This window comes from Vespa velutina, chromosome 3, assembly GCF_912470025.1.
Source record: "Vespa velutina chromosome 3, iVesVel2.1, whole genome shotgun sequence".
Classification (NCBI taxonomy): Eukaryota; Metazoa; Arthropoda; class Insecta; order Hymenoptera; family Vespidae; genus Vespa; species Vespa velutina.
In genome coordinates, this window is record NC_062190.1 from 6,100,163 (window position 1) to 6,122,139 (window position 21,977).

General features: G+C 31.1%; 1 protein-coding gene across 2 annotated transcripts in view; it reads right to left on the reverse strand.

Moving 5' to 3' along the window:
- Positions 1-21,977, reverse strand: part of LOC124947822 (cysteine-rich motor neuron 1 protein-like) — a 312,934-nt gene that overhangs the window by 247,539 nt on the left and 43,418 nt on the right. For both annotated transcript variants that reach the window (XM_047490490.1, XM_047490491.1), the window contains exon 4: positions 16,221-16,277. In XM_047490490.1, coding sequence (XP_047346446.1) covers positions 16,221-16,277 — 57 coding nt within the window. The remainder of the gene's footprint in view (positions 1-16,220; positions 16,278-21,977) is intronic.

Below are 21,977 nucleotides of genomic sequence, written 5' to 3' on the forward strand. Positions count from 1 at the left end.
GCTGAAATGATACGTTGCTAGAATCATTGAGCAAAAATTGAAGAGAGAGAGAGAGAGAGAGAAAGATTATTGCACGTTTCATGAAAATTGCAACAAGGTCTACCCTTGCTCGTGCTTGCGTATTTTATATTTTACGATGTGTACAGGGGTCCATCACGAGAGCAAATAGAAAAAGGAGGATGGATGTGTAGATATATATATATGTATACTACATACACTTCTCTCTTTCTTCCTCTTTCCTTTTTCCTAATACTGAGATAGAAGCAAACTCAACGCGATGCATTCTGAATTTCTGAGGAACGGTTAACGCGCCATACTCCTAGCTAACCGACGTTTTACGCGAAACCATGCATAAGGCGCTAAAATGTATGTACGTCTTTATCTATTCGTACCAGTACATAGTTTCTTATAAAAAGATATTATACATTTTATCGAATTAGTTACAATTAGTTTATTAGAATAAAACGTTAGTTATTTATAAATCAATGTAAATTATCAATACAAATTGTATTTATATGTAATATCATAAAAATAATTCTTAATATTTTTCTCGAATCAAAATGAAATTTTGTTTAGTTATTATTATTTATGTTCCGATTGAAAAAGTTTAAGCTAATTTAATTTATATCCTTAATAAATAAGAAAAAAAAAAAAAAACAAAATCAAATTTTCCATGTAATTCATTCTACATTGAGGATCACTGGAAATCAAATTTAAAAAGAAAAAAAAAAAAGAAAGAAAACAGTTTAAGTTAACTTAAGTAAACGTTATATATTCTACAATTAAAATTTTAATGCTCATAATTAATGCGCATAAATAAATATTAATAAAATTTAATATCGCACTGTACCCTTGTGATTTTTCTACTAAAACTACAGTTTTGACTTTGTTTTAACTACGACGTCACGTTTAACAGAGGAAAATATACGCTAGTAATTATATAAAAAGATAAAAATAGAAATTTTTATTATAAAATATTTTATTTATAATGTTGATCAATAAATATTTATATACCTATAAATAATTAATTAATTCAAAATGAAACATTACTTATTTATGAATAAATCAAATAACTACATAAAATTTGATAAAATTACGAACTCTGATGAATAAAATATCATATGTATAAATAAGTATTGTTTTATCCTAATAAATTTCTTACTTATAAATAAAATTGTTTATGAATCGATCCAATAAATGATTTGATACGTTATCAACGTTTCTATATAACTTTCTATCTCCAATCGTTATAAAAGATTCATTTATTGTGCTCGAACAAATGACATCGTATATTTCAATCATTTCTTAATAATGTAAAACGTAAAATTACGACGTCTAACAAAGATTCGTTCGTTTTGTGTTTATTTAAACGTTACCAAAAAAAAAAAAAAAAAAAAAAAAAAAAAAAAAAAGAAAAAAGGTATAAAAATTTGTCGATATGAATCGAACGAGAAAATTTAATATTATCCTATTGCACGGGAATTACATGCAAATATTATATTCATTTCGATAATGAAAACAATTATTATTTCTACGACTTTCTACAAACGAATCGATCGCATTAATGTAATCTTAAAAATGTAATCTCGCGTCGTATTTTAAAACTTTTCCTTCCGCAGACTCGCATTTTCAATTCGCGCTCGGTCGAACGTTTAAAAGGAAATTTGTCCGCGAGACATAATGTATATGTGAAAAGATAGATGCTCTTGCGTTCACCGAAGCGTTGTACCATGAAAATAAAACTACGACGTCGACTTTTCGGAGTATTTTATAAAGGAACGAGAAATAGAATAAAAATAAAAGGAAAGAAGAAAATAAAAAAGAAGAAGAAGAGTAAAGATAGAGAGAGAGAGAGAGAGAGAGAGAGACATAGATAGATAGACAGATAGGTAGAGAGAGATAGAGAGAGAAAGAGAGAGAGAGAGAGAAAATGTTACGTTGGAGAATATTAAATTACGGGAAAGATCGTATAGTTCGTTGAACGATATAACAACGCTCCTTCTGAATTCTTAACGAACATCCATACGCGGCCACCATGTTTAATGAGACAACCTATCGAACGCAAACGGAATTATGGTGGTTATATTGAAACGAGGTAACGCGTCAAAGGAACATTTCCTGGGGGAAAAAAGAAAAAAAAAAAAAAGAAATAAAGGAAAAATGAAAGGATAAAAAAAAAAAGAAAGCAGGGAGAAAAAAGAAAAGGAGAGAAAATCGATTGAAAACTGCGACGAGAGATCTTAAAAATAAATAAGAAGAAATAGATTATTTTGGTTTTCAATCTGATTCGCGATCTCGAGTTAAAATAGAATGCCGCAGCAGTCGCATCGAATTTATAAAATAGTACTTGACATTAATATTACCATTTCTATTATATATATATATATATATATATAGTTAGAATTCTATATTCCTTATATATTCTATATAACGAAGAAGGAAAATTCTTCTTTTTTCTTTTTTCTTTCTTTCTTTTTTTATTTTTATATACATATTTCACTTTGAATCTCTATATCCTTGTATTTGTATCTATTTTCCTATCCTCGCTTTCGTCAGATTAATGAAATTATTCTTTCAATATTTTACATAACGATTTATACGAGATATACAAAATCAAAGTATTCCGTGACCATTGAAATAAAACTGTTCAATTTCTAAGTCAGATTTTATTCGAGACTGACAATAATTACTATTATAAAAATTGATCGTAAAATTATCGCAGGTTTACCTTTGATTTCTTAATTGTCCTGTCGCAAAATGATTTCACGTTGTTTCACATTAATTTTTTCAATTCCGTACTGGCCTTAATGATCGAGGAATCTCACGTGAAATATCAGAAATAGTCTCGTAATTCGAAGATTAATGAGTCCTGGGATACCTTCGGTAAGGTCCAAAAAAAAAAAAAAAAAGAGAAAGAAAAAAGAACGTGCGATCGATGCGAAGGGGATAATTTTCATGGGGAAGAGAGAGAGAGAGAGAGAGGGAGAGAGAGAGAGAGAAAGAAAGAAAAGGAAAAAAAAATAAGAGGAAAGAAAAATATTCGCGAAATTCACATTTTGGTGTTATTTAAAGAATTCAGAGACGACGAATAGAAGCGATAAATAATGTCTTTCTCAATGGTTACGTTACAGTGTCCATTGGGAGAACGATATTTCTGTGATTGTAAATCTTTATCCAGCGATTTTCCTCACGAAAACGAACGGACGAAGAGTCTGGAACGGACGTGACGTTGAAAATTCGAGGTTATAAAATTGCAATTTGATCTATTATTACGCTCGTTCGAACTGTAACTGTAAGCGCAAGTGAGAGAAAAAGAGAAGAAAAAAAACAAAGATAAAAACTGAGGGAAAAATAGAAAGACAAAGAGAAAAAGAGAGAGAGAGAGAGAGAGAGAGAGAAATAAAAAGGAAAGAGAATAAGGGAGAGAGAAGAAGTAAGGACGTTAAGGAAAATGGGAGGAGAATATAAATGGATCGGAGAAGGAGTCTGAGCTTCTGTCGAGCGTTATCAAAATTGAATTTTCGAATATAAGAAGGGGTAGAAATAATGGTGAATATGGTGGTGATGGTGGTGGTGGTGGTTAGGGTTGGTACTGCAGGTTCCTTGAGATTCTCCGTTCGTTATTTATGTCTCCAACGTACGGTTCGCTAGGGCGATTGTCGATATACAATAGAAATTTGTTCGTTCTACGTGTCAGGCAAGTCGAGGAAGAGTATGGAATAGGAAAAAACGAAAAGGATAGAGAGAGAGAAAAAGAGAGAGAAAGAGAGAGAGAGAGAGAGAGAGACCCTTAGTAACACGTTTCCGAGATACACGGAAAGAGTTCTAGGGGCTGTGAAAACTATCTCGAACGCGTTCGAAGATGTTCCTGTGAGTGAAACAAAAAGAAAGACAAAAGAGAAGCTGAAAAGATAGAAGAAGAAAAAAAAAGAAACTAGAGACTCCGATTGATTGCTCCTTTCTCTTTCGACATATCCAAGAATGTTTCAGGATATACGAGTATTCTGAACGTCTCAAGTAAAAAGAGACGTAACACTGTTCTATAACTAGAATTCGATTTATACATTATTTTTCTTATGACATAAAATCATTAGAAATAATAAATTTACATTTGTATTCTTGAACGTTTCCTTTGATTTCATTCGTATTATTATTAGCATTAATGCGCATGAGAAATGCGGATGTGAGAATTCACATGGTATTATAATAAAAAAAGAAAAAGAAAAAAAGAGAGAGAGAGAGAGAGAGAATCAAAGCGAGTAATGAAGAATGATTTAAAAAAAAATCAAAAAAAAATCAAAAAAAAGGAAAAAGAAAGAAAGGCAGAAAAAAGGATAGAAAAAAAACTTACGATGACAAATTATCCTTTTTTTCATTCCACTTTCATTCCACAATTTCTTTCGTTCGTAGGATAAATGAATAAAAATAAAAGCAAGCAATCAAAGTACATACACATATGTATTACCCTTCCCATCGCAAATAATATTTTACATTTTTCGATATCTACGTCGACCGATAAAACGCGCCGGTAACCGAAGCAACAGCGGTGGCCGGTTTGAGCCGAGATTTACGGGGGCCTATCTGCGGCAAATTTTTTTATTGAAATTTATCCGCGAACCGCAATGAGCGCGTGGTTGGGACCGAGTCACGGCATTAACGGAGACAAATTGCCATGACCCTGAGATCGTAATGGCGCCCGACGGAACTCCCAACCCGTCTAGGGAAATAAACACACGAGCGTACGAACGTAGGACCGTACAAACGTGCGTCGCGATGGCCAACGAGGATGACCAAGGGAGAGAGAGAGAGAGAGAGAGAGAGAGAGAGAGAGAGAGAGAGAGAGAAAGAAAGAGAGAAAAGAAGACCCCACCGGCTAGCTCATATATCACAAGCGTCTGTACTGTCCACTTGCTTTGCTCTTTCCTTCATCCCGCTATTTCTTTTCTTCCGTTTTTTATTTTAAAATATCAAACTTTATTGGCCGTTTCGTCTTACGACGAGTTCACATCGAGAAAACTTTTATCGAGCTTCCGTGAATGAATTTATCGTTTAGAAGATAAGATTTTTATCCTATCCTTTCTATCTCTTCTTTTCTTTTTTTTTTCTTTTTTTTTTTTTTTTTGAACAATTCAAAGAGATAGATAAGCGAAAAGAGAAATAAGGATAAAGGACGAAGGAAATAAGAAGGAACGGCGGGCGGAGGTGAAAAAGTATGGTAAAGGGTCGTACTCGTTCGGAAACTTTCTTTCTCAATGTTGAAATAAAAAAAAAGAAAAAAAAAAAGAAGAAAAATAACTCTCAATCTTCTGTCGTAATAATAGATTGCTTGAAATTGTCTCTAGGGACTCGTACTGGTGGTCGATAATTAAAATTATTTTTGAAAGGTGCATTCGCATGAACTACGTAAACGAGAGTTATTACGAGAGTTTACTCAGAATATCCAAACGAGCTTTGTCCTATGTAAATATTTGTTCACTATAATATAGCTATCTATTTACAAGTGTATACTACTTACTTATACGTAAGTATATAAATTTTCATTGTTCTACATTAATCATTTAATATTTCATTTAATATTTATTATATGGTTATATATATATATATATATATATATATATATTCATTATTTGTGTAGGTTCAAATAATAAGCATTTAGTAAACAAAACAATGAAAATTTTGGTTTCATTGTTTAATCGGTTTAGCCAAAGGATTACGACATAAAGGCATATAATAATTTAATGTTTATTACTAATATTATTATAGTGGCAACGTTTTTGAACGATCTAACCGATAATACTAAAGAGACACAAAGCGAGAGAGGGAGGGAGGGAGGAAGAGAGAGAGAGAGAGAGAGAACGAGTACAACCGTTAAGGTAGAATACGTTAAGCGTTGTTGGAACCCTCCTCTTCTACGTTGAGAATTAATGACGCCGGTGTCGTACCGTCGAGTACTTTGAAATCCAGTTCCGCCTGAGAAGTTTGCCAACAAAGTCTCTTTCTTCTTCGCGTAGCGACTAAAGTCGAGCTGCGAGGACGTATAATTATTTAACGAAAACTATTTCGACGTTAAACGTTTCGACCACCCTGATCATCCTCATTGCATATCATTTTTATTATATTTGTACGTAAATATTAAATTATTTCAATGATACATTTAAAAGTAATTCCATTTATTATGAAAAGAATTAATGTTATGAAATATTTGATAAAATCTACGAACATTGATATCTATGACCGCAAATCTTCGAACGACGATCATTGGCGAACGACGAGAAGGGTGCATAAAAAAAAAAAAAAAAAAAGAAAAGGAGAACAAAAAAGAAAAATGAAAATTTTACAGTATTTTATAATTATTTTCAGATATACATATATATATATATATTTATGTTTATATTTATCAGCTCACTAAGATTCTGTAAATCGACAGGGGTGAATTTGTCTTTTTTGTTAGACTTTAACTTAGATCTTTTTCTCTTCTTCTCGATTCGTCAGTTTACATTTAACAAACGTCCAATGTCCTCGTTTCGAAGAAGAACCAGTTTGCTTCTTCCTGCTTCAAGTAATTTCGTTTATTGCTATTAGCACGAAACGAGGTCGCACAAACGAAAGTAAGCAGTACACCCGTGCTATCACTATTACTACTAACACTGCTGTTACTAATACCATCATATACTTTCATACGAAGCAAGTTCTTAACGAATGAATTCGTTAGGATTCACGCCACTCGAACGTCCATCGTTGTTCCATCTCTCTCACTCTCTCTCACTCACTCTCTCTCTCTCTCTCTCTCTTTCTCTCTCTATTCTAGAACACCATTCTGAATCCTTTAAGAACTGTAAATTTCCCGGGGGACGATGATAACGACGCGGTCAACCGTACTTCCAGGATTACTTTCCGGATAAAGTTTTCGACACAACTTCCTAATTGGCGGAATCTACCGGTAGAATGTTTTATATTTAATCGAATAGATTAAATTGACCTACCAAAAGATTGTTCCTCCGTTCTCTATTGGATTTTTAACCATTTAACACCTATTTTGTTTAACGCAAATGTTTCTACATCGAAACGAGGTAATTATAATTATATGATGCATTATGACGATAATGAAATAATTTATTTACATATTTATGTATGTATATCGAATAAAAAACTTGACTAAATCGACGATAAGACTTCGATTCTTATCGATAAAAACTTTCGTTCGTTCGCACTTCGATCAATTAACACTGTTCTTAATTAACGCGAATGTTTTTATTGTTAAAACGATATCATTATAATTGTACAATTGCTTAATATTAAGTAGGAAATTTATATTTAATAAAAATTAAAATGTAACGTTAAGATTTAATTGGTCACTCTGATACAGCATGATTTAATACTAACGTCCTAAATAAAACAGAAGAGAAAAATAAAAATGTAGCGGTCACATCGCCTCGTGATTTTTTATGATAGGCTGTTTTTTTTAAATATATTTCAATATCTTCTTTTTTTTTTTTTTTGTTTCTTCTTGGAAACTTACTAGATGTATAAATCGATTGTAAACACACGGTATATATGTATGTTCATATGTACATATGTCTATAATGTAATTATCTTATTAGAAATTGTTATGGAATATTAAATATATCGTATTTTATATCGAAATTACCTGATGGTTTTGTATTTTTTGTTTAATATATTTATTACAATAGTATATATGATAATATTTATGGGACAAGTTTTATCTTGAAACTCAAAAGAATTTTTGAGATATTGTTTTCGGAGAATAGAATTTTTGATACTTTTTCTAAAATCAAGAAAACCGTATCTCGATTTTATCTTCGATAATTCGCGAAGATAGAAATTCTTGTAGCAATGTAATCAAGGAATTGTACAATTTTATAAAAAGAAAAAATTTTATTTTATCTTTTCTCAACCAACAGATTCTCATTCAGAACGATATATCATTCTTAATTCATTTTAAATACAACAAAATACGAAAGATTTTAATAATGTATTTACATTTTTTATATCAGATTTTATAAACAAATTTTATAAAATGAAAACTAATAGCTAGTAATTTTTATAAAAGAATAAGAAAAAACACATAGATAAATTTATACTATTTAAAGATTTTTAAATATACATATAAATAAATTCATTTAAATTATATTTTAAATATATATATATTAATTTATACACACACACACACGCACACACACACACACACACACACATATATATATATATATAATATAAATTATAAATAAGTGTTATATTACAATATTTTTCTCAACAATAAGAAAAAATGTAAAAAAAAGATTGAATAAAGGGAAACAAATTCCTTCGCTACTTCTATTCGCATAGAATGAAAAAACCTACCCTTCTTCTCTCTATTTTCCTCTCTCTCTCTCTCCCTTTCTCTCTCTCTCTCTCTCTCTCTCTCTCTTTCTCTCTTTTTTACTTTCTTCGGATTATAAAGCGAAAGGTAAGTCCGGTATCGTACGGAAGAAAATTCAGAGAACGCGTTGAGAGCCGACGCGGCAAGTTTTTATCACGGAATCCCACGACGCAATTTTCTATCTCGCTATATCGTAACTCCAAACGTTTCTAACCTCCTTCGTTTTTCTTACCCCTTACCTTCATACTTGCTACTATGCCGCCCCTATCCACACGTTTTCTTCAACGAAAAGGATCGTCACATCGAATTCGAGACGACCTATCCATTTTATCGATGCTAGATACACTATCTATATCTGTATAAGTACACACACATCTGCACAAACAAACACACACATAAAAAAATACAGTCCTTTTCGACTGCTCTCTCTCTCTCTCTCTCTCTCTATCTCTATCTTTTTATCCTTCTCTCACTCTTTCCAAACGAACAATTGTACGAAGTAAAAAGTCAACAAGTAAAAATATTGTAACCATATGGTAGAACACGAAACTTTACGAAAACTATATTTCTAATGTTTAATATTAGTCATTGATTTTTTTCGTAGCAAAACATAACTCGTACGTAAGAATTCTTACCGTATTATTAAAAAAAAAAGAAAAAATAAAAAAAAAGAAAAAACGAAATAAAAAACAAAAAAGAATATCTAGTATTAATTTTATACGTTTAAAAGTTTATTAAAAGTCTTAAAGATCGATCGTAATCAATAAATCGTACTAATATAGTTTATCGAGAAAAAAAAGAACAAGTTGTATATAAAGTCTTTTAGATATATAAAGTCTTTTCCTCGTTCATCTTTTTCATGGTTCGTATCGTTTAGGAGAAAAAAAGAAACTAATATGCAGTAATAATACGAACATCCAAATACAGATATAAATGTGCGTGTGTGTGTGTGTATAAAGAGAACCCATTTTTTCATTTTCCCTACTTTATTCTTTCACTCTCTCCTACATGACCGATCACTTTCAGGAGAAAAAAAAAAAAGAAGAAAAAGAAGAAAGAAAATCTTTTCTCGCGTGTCAATGACGTATAATGGTATATAACATGATGTTATGAGAACACGCGAGCTTAAAAAACGACGCGCGTTTATTGCAACCGAACCTCCTGTAGAAACGACTTTGGATAATACGAGAACGTTTCAAGTGGAAAAAAGAAAAGCTTTTTGACGGTGGAAAAGAGCTAGGGCAGAGTTATCAGTCAGAAAAAGTTCTAAGCGGTTTACTGAGATCGTAAAAGCTCGAAGGCCGTTTCTCGTACTACTGCCACCACTACCACCACTACTACTACTACTACTTTTCACTCTTTCTCTCTCTCTCTCTCTCTCTCTCTCTCTCTCTCTCTCTCTCTCTGTGTATCTCTCTTTATCTCTCTTACATGTACCACTCGAAAACTCGGACTGGTCAAAAAGGACGATCTAGAATTCCATCTTTTAGATACTTTCTTCGTTCTGCCAAAACTACCGAGGCATCGGTTGGACGGCAGAATCAACAGCAGAATTTGACAGAAATGAAATATGATTTCCTCAAAGTTTGTTAAGAAGATGAAAGAATGGTACTGTATATAAAATTGGTAAAAAAGTTTGAGAAAATATTTTTTTTTCCTTTTCATATAAGCTATCAATCTTACACGTTCATATATATTTATCATATTATAAATAATTTCTCTTATTTATCGTTTAACGAAATTAACGCATAGTACAGCCTATGCGAAAGAAGAATTTTATTATCATTTTCATTAAACGATTCTTTCGAGAAACCTAAGTCTATATTTTTGATAAACATCATGAATCACATCGATGATGTTCCATGCTTTTTTTCTGATATTTAAATATTTCTATATTTTGTTTAAATTTGATTAAGTTACAAATAAACATTTAATGCTAAACATTATAATAAATGTAATTCTAAGGGATTATATAAATTCTTGCATAAAGGCAACAATTAAGGCCGATTTATAATTTTTTTTATTTTAATTCGATATGAGAAAGAGAGAGAGAGAGAGTCGTCAAAATTCTATTACATACAATATTTTATATTATATCTTTTATTTGATACAAATTTATTATTAATTCATTAATGTATAAAATAAAATTTAATTTATAAATATATCATTCCTCATTTACTTTATAATTTATATATATATATATATATATATATATATATTTATATCATTATATTTGACAGTAATAATAAAAAGAAAAAAGAAACAAAACTCATAATACGATTTAAATGACTGTATTTCATAATATTCACTTACAAACTTTTCTATTTCTATCTTATCCATGGAAAATAAAATTATTTATTAATAATAAATATCTTTTTATTCAACATACTTACGTATCCACGCTTGATTATTCAATTTAAACGAGTATATAAATAACGTTTGTTTTAACATTAGTATCATATAATTCTTGAAATAGATAGTTACATAAAAGTTATTATAATCGAGATAGCGTCAAACTAAAATAGGAGCAACAGGACGATTATTTGCACCATATGGAGGTGGAGAAACATAGTAGAACTTGCAAAGCTTAAATCCAGCTTTTAGGATTAAGCTTTAAGAGAGTTTCCGCTCATTGTCAGAGAAAGAAGGCGCGATCGTATCAGCGTGAAATACAACTAGAAAAACATATTCAGGATAATAGGAAACTAAGTTTCTAATTATAAATATTTATCAAATTTGACAATTCAGAGATTACTTCAACATTTTGTTCTATTTTAGATACAAATTAAACATTTTATTAAATAAATCAGATTATGCATTGTTTGTGATTCTCGAGAAAATGTAAATTAAAAGCTATACTATGATTCGATAACGTTGATATTATTACGTTGATAAATTTAATTCATTTTAAAAAAATAATCCTTTTTATATTTCAATTATTAGACAAGAAAAATATTAATTAATAAAATCCTTTCTTATTTATTTATATATATATGTATCTTTTTTTTTAATTATTTATTAATAATAAATATCTTTTTATTTAATATATGTACGTGTCCACACTTGATCACTTAATTTAAAAGAATATATAAATATATAAATAACATTTATTTTAACATTAGAATCATAATTTTTGAAACAGATGGTTACATAAAATTATAATCGAGATAACGTCAAACTAAAATAAAGGAGCAACAGAACAATTATTTGTACATATATATAAAGAGAGAGAGAGAGAGAAAGAGAGAGATCAAATTTTACCAATATGGTTTTTGAAGAGAAATTAGAAAAAAATGTCTTTTTCTTTTAATAAAAATGCAATTTATATCACAATTTATAAACGCAAATATTGTTAAGTTGATTTATGTTTCCATTTCAAAAAGGCGATCTCCCATTTCGAATTCAAGCTTGACTTTATAGGAGATATTGAGTTTATCACTCTCCGAATTTCATCCTTATTTTTCATCAGTAAATGTATCACTAATCCTTACAATTAATTCTTAATACTGTTGGTTTATTGTTACATTATGATCTATTAACAACGAACTCACTAATGCTCTTAGTTTTCATATGTTTGTTATAATTTTTTTATAAAGCATTCGTGGATATATGTTTATACAATCATTTTCTTTCTCTTATTTCTAATCATAGAATATACCGATAAAGTTTGATCGTTTAAATCTAGAACATCATATATATACTTACATATATATATATATATACATATTAATATTTTATATTAATATTCTGTACTAATTATTTCAGAAGAATCGAAAAAAAAAAATAAAAATAAAAAATACAGATACATCTATTCGTACGAATATTTAATGACAGATATATTACAGAAAATAATCATTTAAATATGGATAAATAAAAGATCGTTGTACATAAATATATTAAAATTTGAAATCAATCAAAAGTTTCTAACGGAAATAGTTCGAGTTTAATACCATCAAGACGAACGTTAAAAGTCATAGAATCACGAAATGAATTCCTAGAGCTGCATTACCTCTTACAATTAATTATTCTGAGTTGCACGAAGTTCGTACCGCGGAAGTAAAGTTTCGAAAGGGACTCGGACGTTTCCCCGCACAAAAGTGTATCTTACGAGGAATTACATCTTCTCTCTCGTTTTATTCCATTTTCATTCTGTTTCATCCTCCCCCCCCCCCGCCCAAAAAAAAAGAAAATAAAAAAAAGAAATGGAAAAAGAAAAGGGGAAAAAAAAAAAGAGATCCAATTTTCTTCCTGTTAACTTGCTTTCGGTACTTCCGTAAGGTCTAATGCTCGTAACGTTTCTATCAAATTCGAATAAAAAAAATTCAGACATGTCGCGTTGTTGCCCCGTCATTGTTGTTACGTCGTCTATTATTGTCGACAAGCTTTTCCCGAAGGTCTTTGTTAAATTTTCCGCTCGTTTGTTAGCCGACCTGTGAAAGAACCAAGCGACTTTACCGAATAGAGGAACTTCTTATCGCTTGTTTTGCAAAGTGGGAGTTCGCAAAGGGAAGTGGTAAAGGATGTGTAAAAGACAGAGGAAGAGAAATGGAGAAAGAGAGAGAGAGAGAGAGAATGAGTAAGTGAGTGAGAGAGAGAGAGAGAGAGAGAGAGAGAGAGAGAGAGAGAGAGAGAGAGAGAGTGGAGATGAGGATGGGAGAAACCTTGCTTCGCTGCCAAATTAAATTACTCTATCTCCATATCTCGGCAACACAGAACTATTTAATTGCTTTTCGCTCGTTTCTACGAACTCAAGCGTACAACAAAGGCCTCGTTTTCACGTTGGACATTCTCAGAGACTCTCGTTTATATAAGCGTGTACATATTTCCTTAGGATTTTCCTTTTTGTATGGTCTCACGAGTAAACGTGTAAACATTTTTCCATAAATGGTATCAAATATAAGAACTTTCGTGATTACATCAGATATCAATCCGATTGTCTCTACTATTACGTTTCAATGATAAATTATCAATGACAGTAGATATTAGTACATATGTATTATTTGAAAAGCACATGGGAAATCTTTCTAATAAATAATTATTAATTATCGATGTTATTCGAGCTTATTCATTCCGATTGGTAACCTTTGACATTTGAACTCACGATCAAATGGATTGCTACGTTCGCCATTGATCTTCTTCCAAAGCTTCACTACTGGCTTTCCCCCGAGTAATGGCGTTCAGAACGAAAACTACCAACCGATAACATACACGACAATTCCGAGATATTGTCCTTCTTTCATTAAGCTACTTATCTTATCTTAATATCGTAATATTTATCTTCTTTCCTTCGTGTCAAATGTTAGGATTCGTCATTAACCATTCACACTGTTAAGAACGAATTGTCTGTAATCATAAATCCTTCATTATTTTCATATTACCTATATAATAATTCTTGCCATTTAAAGGGAAAGATTAATAATAAAATTTGCAAAAGTAACGATAGAAGTGATAAAAAGTTAGTTTAGTTCAAGAAAAGTTCAATGATTTGCAGAGAGAGAGAGAGAGAGAGAGATGTTCAAAGAGACCAAAATATTAAAACCTAATTCAGGGTGATATGAAAGGTACGAAATGATTTGTATTAGATCATTCTTTTGTATTGTGATAACAAAGGACGAAGGGCAAACGTTGAAAAGGAGAGATAAGAAGTTACTATTTTTGATTTTAACCTTTTTTTTTCTTTTTTTTTTTTTTTTTTTCTTTCTTTTAATGTAGCACGTAACGAGCGACAGAGGTACACGTGGATGAAGGGATTTGCAAAAAGACCGAAATGAAGGGAATAAGCAGTAAGAGAGGTAGATAAATAGAGAGAAAGAGAAAGACAAAGATATCTTTAAGATGTAACGTCTCTACCTCAACAAAGATCATAATCCTTCTTACTGGGTTGGGTTTCACGGTACTTCGTTCTTATCGTAAATACTTTCGTCATGTATCGAAGCAGTAGAAAACGTCGAGCGAAAGTATATGTCGTAAAGATATAAAGGGAAACTTGTTGTGTCGTCGTGGGATAAGAAAATAGGAAAAATATAATACACGACTCGGGGGAACTACGCTTTTCTAAGAAGCTCCTATGAATAAGCCGCTTGAAAATTCAATTCTCTCCTTTTCTCTTTCTCTCTCTCTCTCTCTCTCTCTCTCTCTCTCTGTGTTTCTCTTTCTCTCTCTTTTTTCTCTCTTTTCTTTTTCTCTCTCATTCTCAAGGTTTACAGACTTAGCAGAAAATTCGAGACGAGGTAAATGTAAAGGATCCATTTTAAGGTACTTAAGAATGGCAAGGAATAAAAAAAAAAAAAAAAAAAAAAAAAAAAAAAAGAAGAGAAGGGGAAAGAAATCACAGTATAAAAAATATTGATGAAATTTATTACTTTTCAAGTATCTTCTCGATTCACCGATCTCTCGAAATTTAAAAATTAAGTAGACAGTGATACGGGATATATCAACGGAGCCAAGTATATACGACCTACTTTAAATAATGACCTTCTAATGTCAAGGTACCTAACCTAACCTATTCTTTTTCTTATTCTTCTTCTTCTTCTTCTTCTTCATCGTGTGCATGTATTTTCTCGGAAATTCCCAAGAGTTAAAATTTCGCGAGAAAACATTTCGTACCTTATTACAAGAAGAGTCCTTAAGGGACCGTGCCATAACACACGAAGTTTCCCGGCCCCGTTTACAAAGCTCGAATTCTCGTAGGAGACAATTGAAAAGGAAAAGAATCAGTTAACGAAAAAGTTCGAGTATCTTTTGAACTTTTGACATTGCGAATGAAGATAAATTCTTTGTAAAAAAAAAAAAAAAAAAAAAAAAAAAAAGAAAAGAAAAAAATATTCGATACGTTAAGTTAACGTTTATGTTCTGTTTATCAACGATAACAATCAATGAAACAAATAAACATTAATTACGTCGAATTTAAAAGGGATGAAGATAATAAAGTGGGACAAAATTTCGCGCAATAATATTCGATACGTTGTTATCTTAATGATTATGATGTTTCTACGATAAACGATTGAAAAATTGATAAAATATGATATACCATGAATCGACTACTCACATTTGTACATACTTCAATTATATTTCTCATTTAAATAGGATAATAGAGAATATAAATAGAAAAGCATCTTGAAAATAAAGATATCTTCTTTATGTTACAGAAGATCGATCTTGAAGATGTTCGTCGTTTCATAAAATTGAAAGAAGAAAAAAATATAATAAAGAAAACCTAAATGATATATACAACGAAATAGGAAAAAGATATATATGTATATATGTATCTCGTCAGATGACCCATGATTATACATAGATACATAGATAGATACATATATGTATACATATGGACATATATTTATATATTATAAGTTGCGTCATCATGAAATTCCACTAGAACGATTCCGACAATCGGCGATGCCGTTATTGAATTCTTCGAGAGGGTGAAAGGCATAGAGAAGAGGCTTTTCAGTAAAATAGTCAAGTGGAAGGAAAGAAGAAACTGCGAGGGAGTTCTTTTATAATAGCGAACAAACTATGGAAGCATCTTATCGGTTATCGTATTTGGTGCGCGACAAATAACGAGTGAGAGAGGAATAAAGAAAAAGTGAAAGAGAAAGTGAGATAGAGAAAGAGAGAAAGAGAGAGAGAGAGAGAGAGAAAGAGAGAGAGAGAGAGAGAGAATGAGAAAAGCAGAGATAGTTCAGTGGTCCAGAGGCATAGTTCGTTAGCGGTTCGTGAGAATATCCGCGTAATTTCCCTCCCTAATCCTTTAAACTCAATCGCCAATGAATACTAAATACACTCAATTAAAACTCCATAGCGGTGAAACTTTGAAGATTGGCTGAAAGTGACTCACCGTTCTTGCTCTCGTCGGGCACGACGTTCGCTCTATCCTTGGAGTCAAGGAGGTCGTCTGAAACAGATGAAGATTATCACCGTCAGAAAACAACCTTCTTGATATTACCTTCGCAAGTTATTACTTCGTTTGCGATAACGTTATCAAATCCCTTAAACTGAATAATCTTTTCCGTTCGCATCAACTTTACGAAGATTTGATGCAAACGATACTTTCTCATTATTCAATGCAGAAAATTTATAATTGATTAAAAAAAGAGAGAGAAATTATATGCTATATGTTATATATATATATATATATATATATATATATATATTCTTACATAATTATGGATGTATATAGGAAAAATAATTACACGGAAGAGTAGATCGTTCAATGTTTTAAAATGAAGTCATAGACATTTTTTAGATACTTTAGAATTTTATGTATGTGTATATATATATATATATGATTATTATTATCAACGATAATTAGAAAATAAAATTACATATAGACGGCATTGGAATAACGTAAAACAATAATGATGAGTGATAAAATTACTATACAATCGATTTATTATTCCTTCCCGAAGTTTATTTATGAAATAAAATAAAAATTTATTTTAATTCTCGAAAAAGTCATACCTTTCAACTTAACTACTCTACGTTGCGACCAAGTAAATTTTAAATTGCATTGCGTACGATTAATTTGACAGAAAGTCCAACGACTCACTCGAACCGTTTTTATTATGCAAATATCAGTGAATGGATTGGTCGGTTAATATAGCGAGTAAATTTTACGCGCCATCAACTTGAATCCTAAATAAATATCAGGATATCCAAAAGTACCTGCCGTGGGATACTCTACGTAATCTTCCACCTCTCATTGCTTGCTAGACCACGAATACGTATATAGTATTTGCCGTTAATATTTGCCCGCTTGTACATACGCATCCGAGAGTCGAGCTCTTTGCTATAATCAACGCGCTCTGACACTTTAACCGCATCTCCTGACGAGAGAAGCTAATAACACGACAGAAACGACCATCCAACGAAAGTTTTAGTTCGTGAGACTCGAAGAGACCTCGATGCTATAATCTTTCTAACACACTTTTCACGATTCCAACTTTTTATTCGTTTCAACAATGTAAAATTTTGCAATATTTCACGTAGGACAATTTTTCATCTGAAATATTTCATTATATCAACGTACATACACATACGTACGTACGTATGTATTACATGTACGTATATATCTGTAAACGTATTGTATTAAATAAATTTCTGTTCAATTTGTCGGATAAAAAATATCATATCATTCAATGTAACACGTTTTCAATGTAACACGTTATTTTCAATGTTTTGTGCAATATATTCGAAGAAAAAAAGATTACAATTTAAAAAACATTATTACATTTTCGGAATCAAAGTTAAGGAGAGAGAGAGAGAGAGAGAGAGAGAGAGATGTTTGTTATGGTAGATTTAATAAATGTGAAGCTCAAAATAAGATATCTATTTAAAAATAGTCTTAAGTATACTTCGTGCTAATTTTATCCTTTATTATTCAATCTTGTACGTAATTGACAAGAAATTTATGGAAGAATTTTCATAAAATAAAAATATCTCTCTATCGAGAGAGAGAGAGAGAGAGAGAGAGAGAGAGAGAGAGAAAGAGAGAAAGAGATAATATCTTCTTTATTAATATGTCTTCTATAAATATATAAAATAGTAGATTTCGAAGAAACTTCAGTCGAATCTAACGATCAATGAAACGTTCATGTAATGACCTAATTATTAGATTATTGGCTAGCAACTAATATTACAAGTTATACAGTATACCTATGTGTGATAGCGAATGTTCTCATTTGATCACCTCGAAATCCGTAATCTTAACGCTCCGAAGCGTTTTTATCTTATAATTAGATCATCAAAAAGATATGAAACGTTGACACGAAATCGACTTCCAATCAGCCTTAATTTCGTATTGAATGAACTATCGGGTCACGAACCTCTTTCATTTTCTACGACAAAATAAAAATTTTCTCTACTTTTTATCTTCTTTTTATTACTTTTTTTTCTTCTTTCTTTCTTCCTTTTTTCCACAGAAACTCGAAGAGAACTCGTAAAAATTTCTTTTGAAATTAACAAATAATGGCGAAAAAATTGATTATCACATCTCGTTGTTATTCTATCAAGGAACTTTAACCTTCTTTCGCTATTTTCCTTCGTTCCCTCTTTTTGAAAAAGAAAGAAAAGGTCTCTTAGTATTGGAGAAACTTATCCAAGATAACCTACGATATTCAACATGCATCTTAGTCGGTCCCAAAAGCTTTCCTTAGGGCCTTGCCGAGGTAGCAATTCCGAGAGGATACGACATTACGATCTTCCGCCATACTGTGAAAGTAAGAACTGATTGGATTCGTGAAGAAGGGAGCCCTTTTCATATATAAGCGAACGAGCCCAGAAAGAAATTGTGAAGGGTGCAAAGGATCGCCAAGGGTATCCCGAATCTTTCATAAACGTTTTTCTATCTCTCCCTCAAAACCAACTCGGTTGGCTTTCGACTTTTCTCATTTCTCTCATGAGAAAAGGAAGAACCCTTAAACTCTCATTCTTCCAACATCGTGTGATGGCTATCTCTACTAACATAAATATCATTGGATACTACGAATATGTAAATAATAATATCCCATTTATAACCTAACATCACGTAAATACATCCATCTTTTTTTTTTGTTTTCTTTTATTTTTAACAAAATATACAAGTAAAGTACTCCATCTTTTTTGTTATTCTTTCTGTCTCTCTCTCTCTCACACACACACACACACACATACACACATATATATATACACACATACGTACACACGTAGGACACGCATCAGCAAATCTAGTTACAATATTATACAATTCAAGTTACGATTCAAGTTTTTCAAAGTGGTTTTCTTCAAGTACATTCAAAGGAAAAAAAAACGAGTTAACTATCGATCCCAAATAAATCCATTCTGTCTGTAGTATGAAAAATATCGATCATTAAATATCTTCTAATACAATCGACGTTCTAAATAAACGTTAATATATAATATATTCTTGTCATAAAACGTTTATATTTTGATCGATTTCGGCGAAAATAGAAATTTCCGTTCGAAAATAGTCTGTTAATTTTCAATCAAGTAGAAATCGAGAAGCAAGGTTTATTATACGTTTAATAATCAGTGTTCCGATATTAACTGTTATCAAAGTCGATCGAGTGTATCTAACTTTTAGTCGAATACAAACAGTTTCTAACAGGCTCTCTCGTATTAAGGTTTATTATATGAATTCATTTCTGGTACGGACAGTTTGACAGGACAAACGTTAAAATCCTTTCTACTATTTGCATTAAAGCAAACTTTCTTAATAAAGTGTCAATTTTTACATAAACTGAGATTATCGGAATATGTCGAAGTAACTATAGTTAGCAATTTATATTTATGTTCAATCTCTCTCTCTCTCTCTCTCTCTCTCTCTCTCTCTCTCTCTTTCGTTCTTTTTCTCTGGAACGTCGTAAAAAGAAAAAGAAAGAAAGAGGAAACAAAGTCGTTGATTGGCTCATTAATTTCGACGATATTATTAACAATAAACCAGAAGCTTCGGTGATCATAGATTGAAACGTATTTTCAAAAGTTAGAGAACACGTTGAAAGAGGACATCGAAGAAAATGAAGAAAACTTTAAAAAGGTCTCAAAGATATCGGAGCTTTTTCTCAAACTTATTGTTAGAGAATTTAGCCATGTACTTAACTTCGCAAAGGAACAATCCGTCCATACTCCTTTCCTTCCTTTACCGTTAAAGTACGTACGCGATCAAACTTTTCTCCAACGAATCGAATTTAACTTTCCGCAGGACGGCTAGGGGTAACTACTTTTGTGTCTCTATCTCTATCTTTCTCTGTCTCTCTCTCTCTCTCTCTCTGTCTTTCTCTCTCTTTCTCTCTCTCTTGCCAACAATCTAGTTACGACATGAACATCCAAGTGTTTCAGAATGGACTTCTCCAAGTAGTTCAACGAAGAAAGAACGAGTTAACTACCGATCCTGAATAGCTGTATTGTTTCTAGTATGGAAAAGACCGATCATAATCGCTTGCCAACTGAAAAGGACAATCTTTAAAGGAAGTCAACAAAACAGCTTTCAAAGAGACAATTTCTCCCTTGTCGACGCGATAAAGCTGATAATAACAATCGAGAGTAGTCTCTGACTTACTCAGTGTACGTTCATCGATCGGTCACTCCTGTTGAACAAAGTTTATATAACGGGTGAGTCATCTAAGAATGGACATGAGAATGTTTCATGGTGATAAAAGTAGGAAAACTTTCTCAGGAAGAAAATCTACGATTAATAGAATGTTTGATGTAATAGAATAAATACCTTTTTTTCTAAAGATTTATATCTTTTAGAATATCGAAGGTTATCGAGATTTGTTATGATTATAAAATCGAGATAAAGTCAAAAAATTCTGTATTTGTACGAGAGGAATCATTGTATCAGGAAAAATATAGTATTCGAAAAAGTTTATCGATATGATAGATTTTATTTGCGTCCATTATTAGTCAAAGTTATTTAATTATTCTTCGATTTTATTTATCAAAAATTTGCATTTTTGATATACGTTTGAATACATTAATAAAAACGAAGAGAAAAATGTTACACTTTTTCTAGATATTATCAGAATATAATGTATTATAATGTTCTTTAAAATAATTGATATTATTATCACGATATAAAATCGAAAATAATTAAATATTCTTTAACAAGTGTAGTCCTTCGAATAGGCCAGCAATATCATCGAACTTTTTAACGAGCAAACTTATAAAATTTCGACAACGAGACAATAGGAGATATGAATTATTAAAAATAAAATGATACTGTTATAAACGATCGGATATTTAAGACCCATTTTAGTTTAGTCCCTTCGAAAGTTTTTTAATCAAAAAGTAATCAGCGACCAATAACCAATATAAAAACATTGTATGCTCGTTGTATTGCTTTTTCACAACAAGTCGACGACAAGTTATCCTGTTGGCATTTTATTTCACGTTTTAATCATAAACAAAGGAGAGAAAAAAAAAATCGAGGACGAACATGCAGGACCACGATGTGTTGTATATAAGTATACGTTTCTCCTGTATACTTCTTTTTCTCATTAACACTGACAGACGGCCTCGTCCTTCCCCGTTATTCCACTTTTTCTATTCCCTCGTTGCTATTTATGTTTTCTTTTCATTAACAGTTAGTCTCGCTATTTTGTCATATTCTCATATCCACGTCCTCGATGTCTACTTAATCTCTTCTCTTTTGTCCATGTTGTTGGCTTATGACAGTCTGGTAGGAAATGACGTCAAAAGGGGAAAATAGTAGAAATGATATTTAAAGCACCGACACGACATACATACATACATACATACATACATACATACATACATACATACATATATATGTATATATACATATAGCTATAATCGTTCGGGAAAATAATTATCGCGGATTAAATGATCATTATTATTCTCATTGAAAGAAAATAGAAATATTATGAAAGTACATCAGTATTAAAAATCGATATATCGGATTAGAACTTCTATCAGAAGTTTCACAATTATCCTATCTTATTTTATCTTTTTTTACTATACGTGTTTTACTTTTCCGAGATACATTTATATATATATATATATATATATATATATATATATATATATATATATATATATATATACATCTTTTTTTACGATAGAGCGAAAAAAAAAG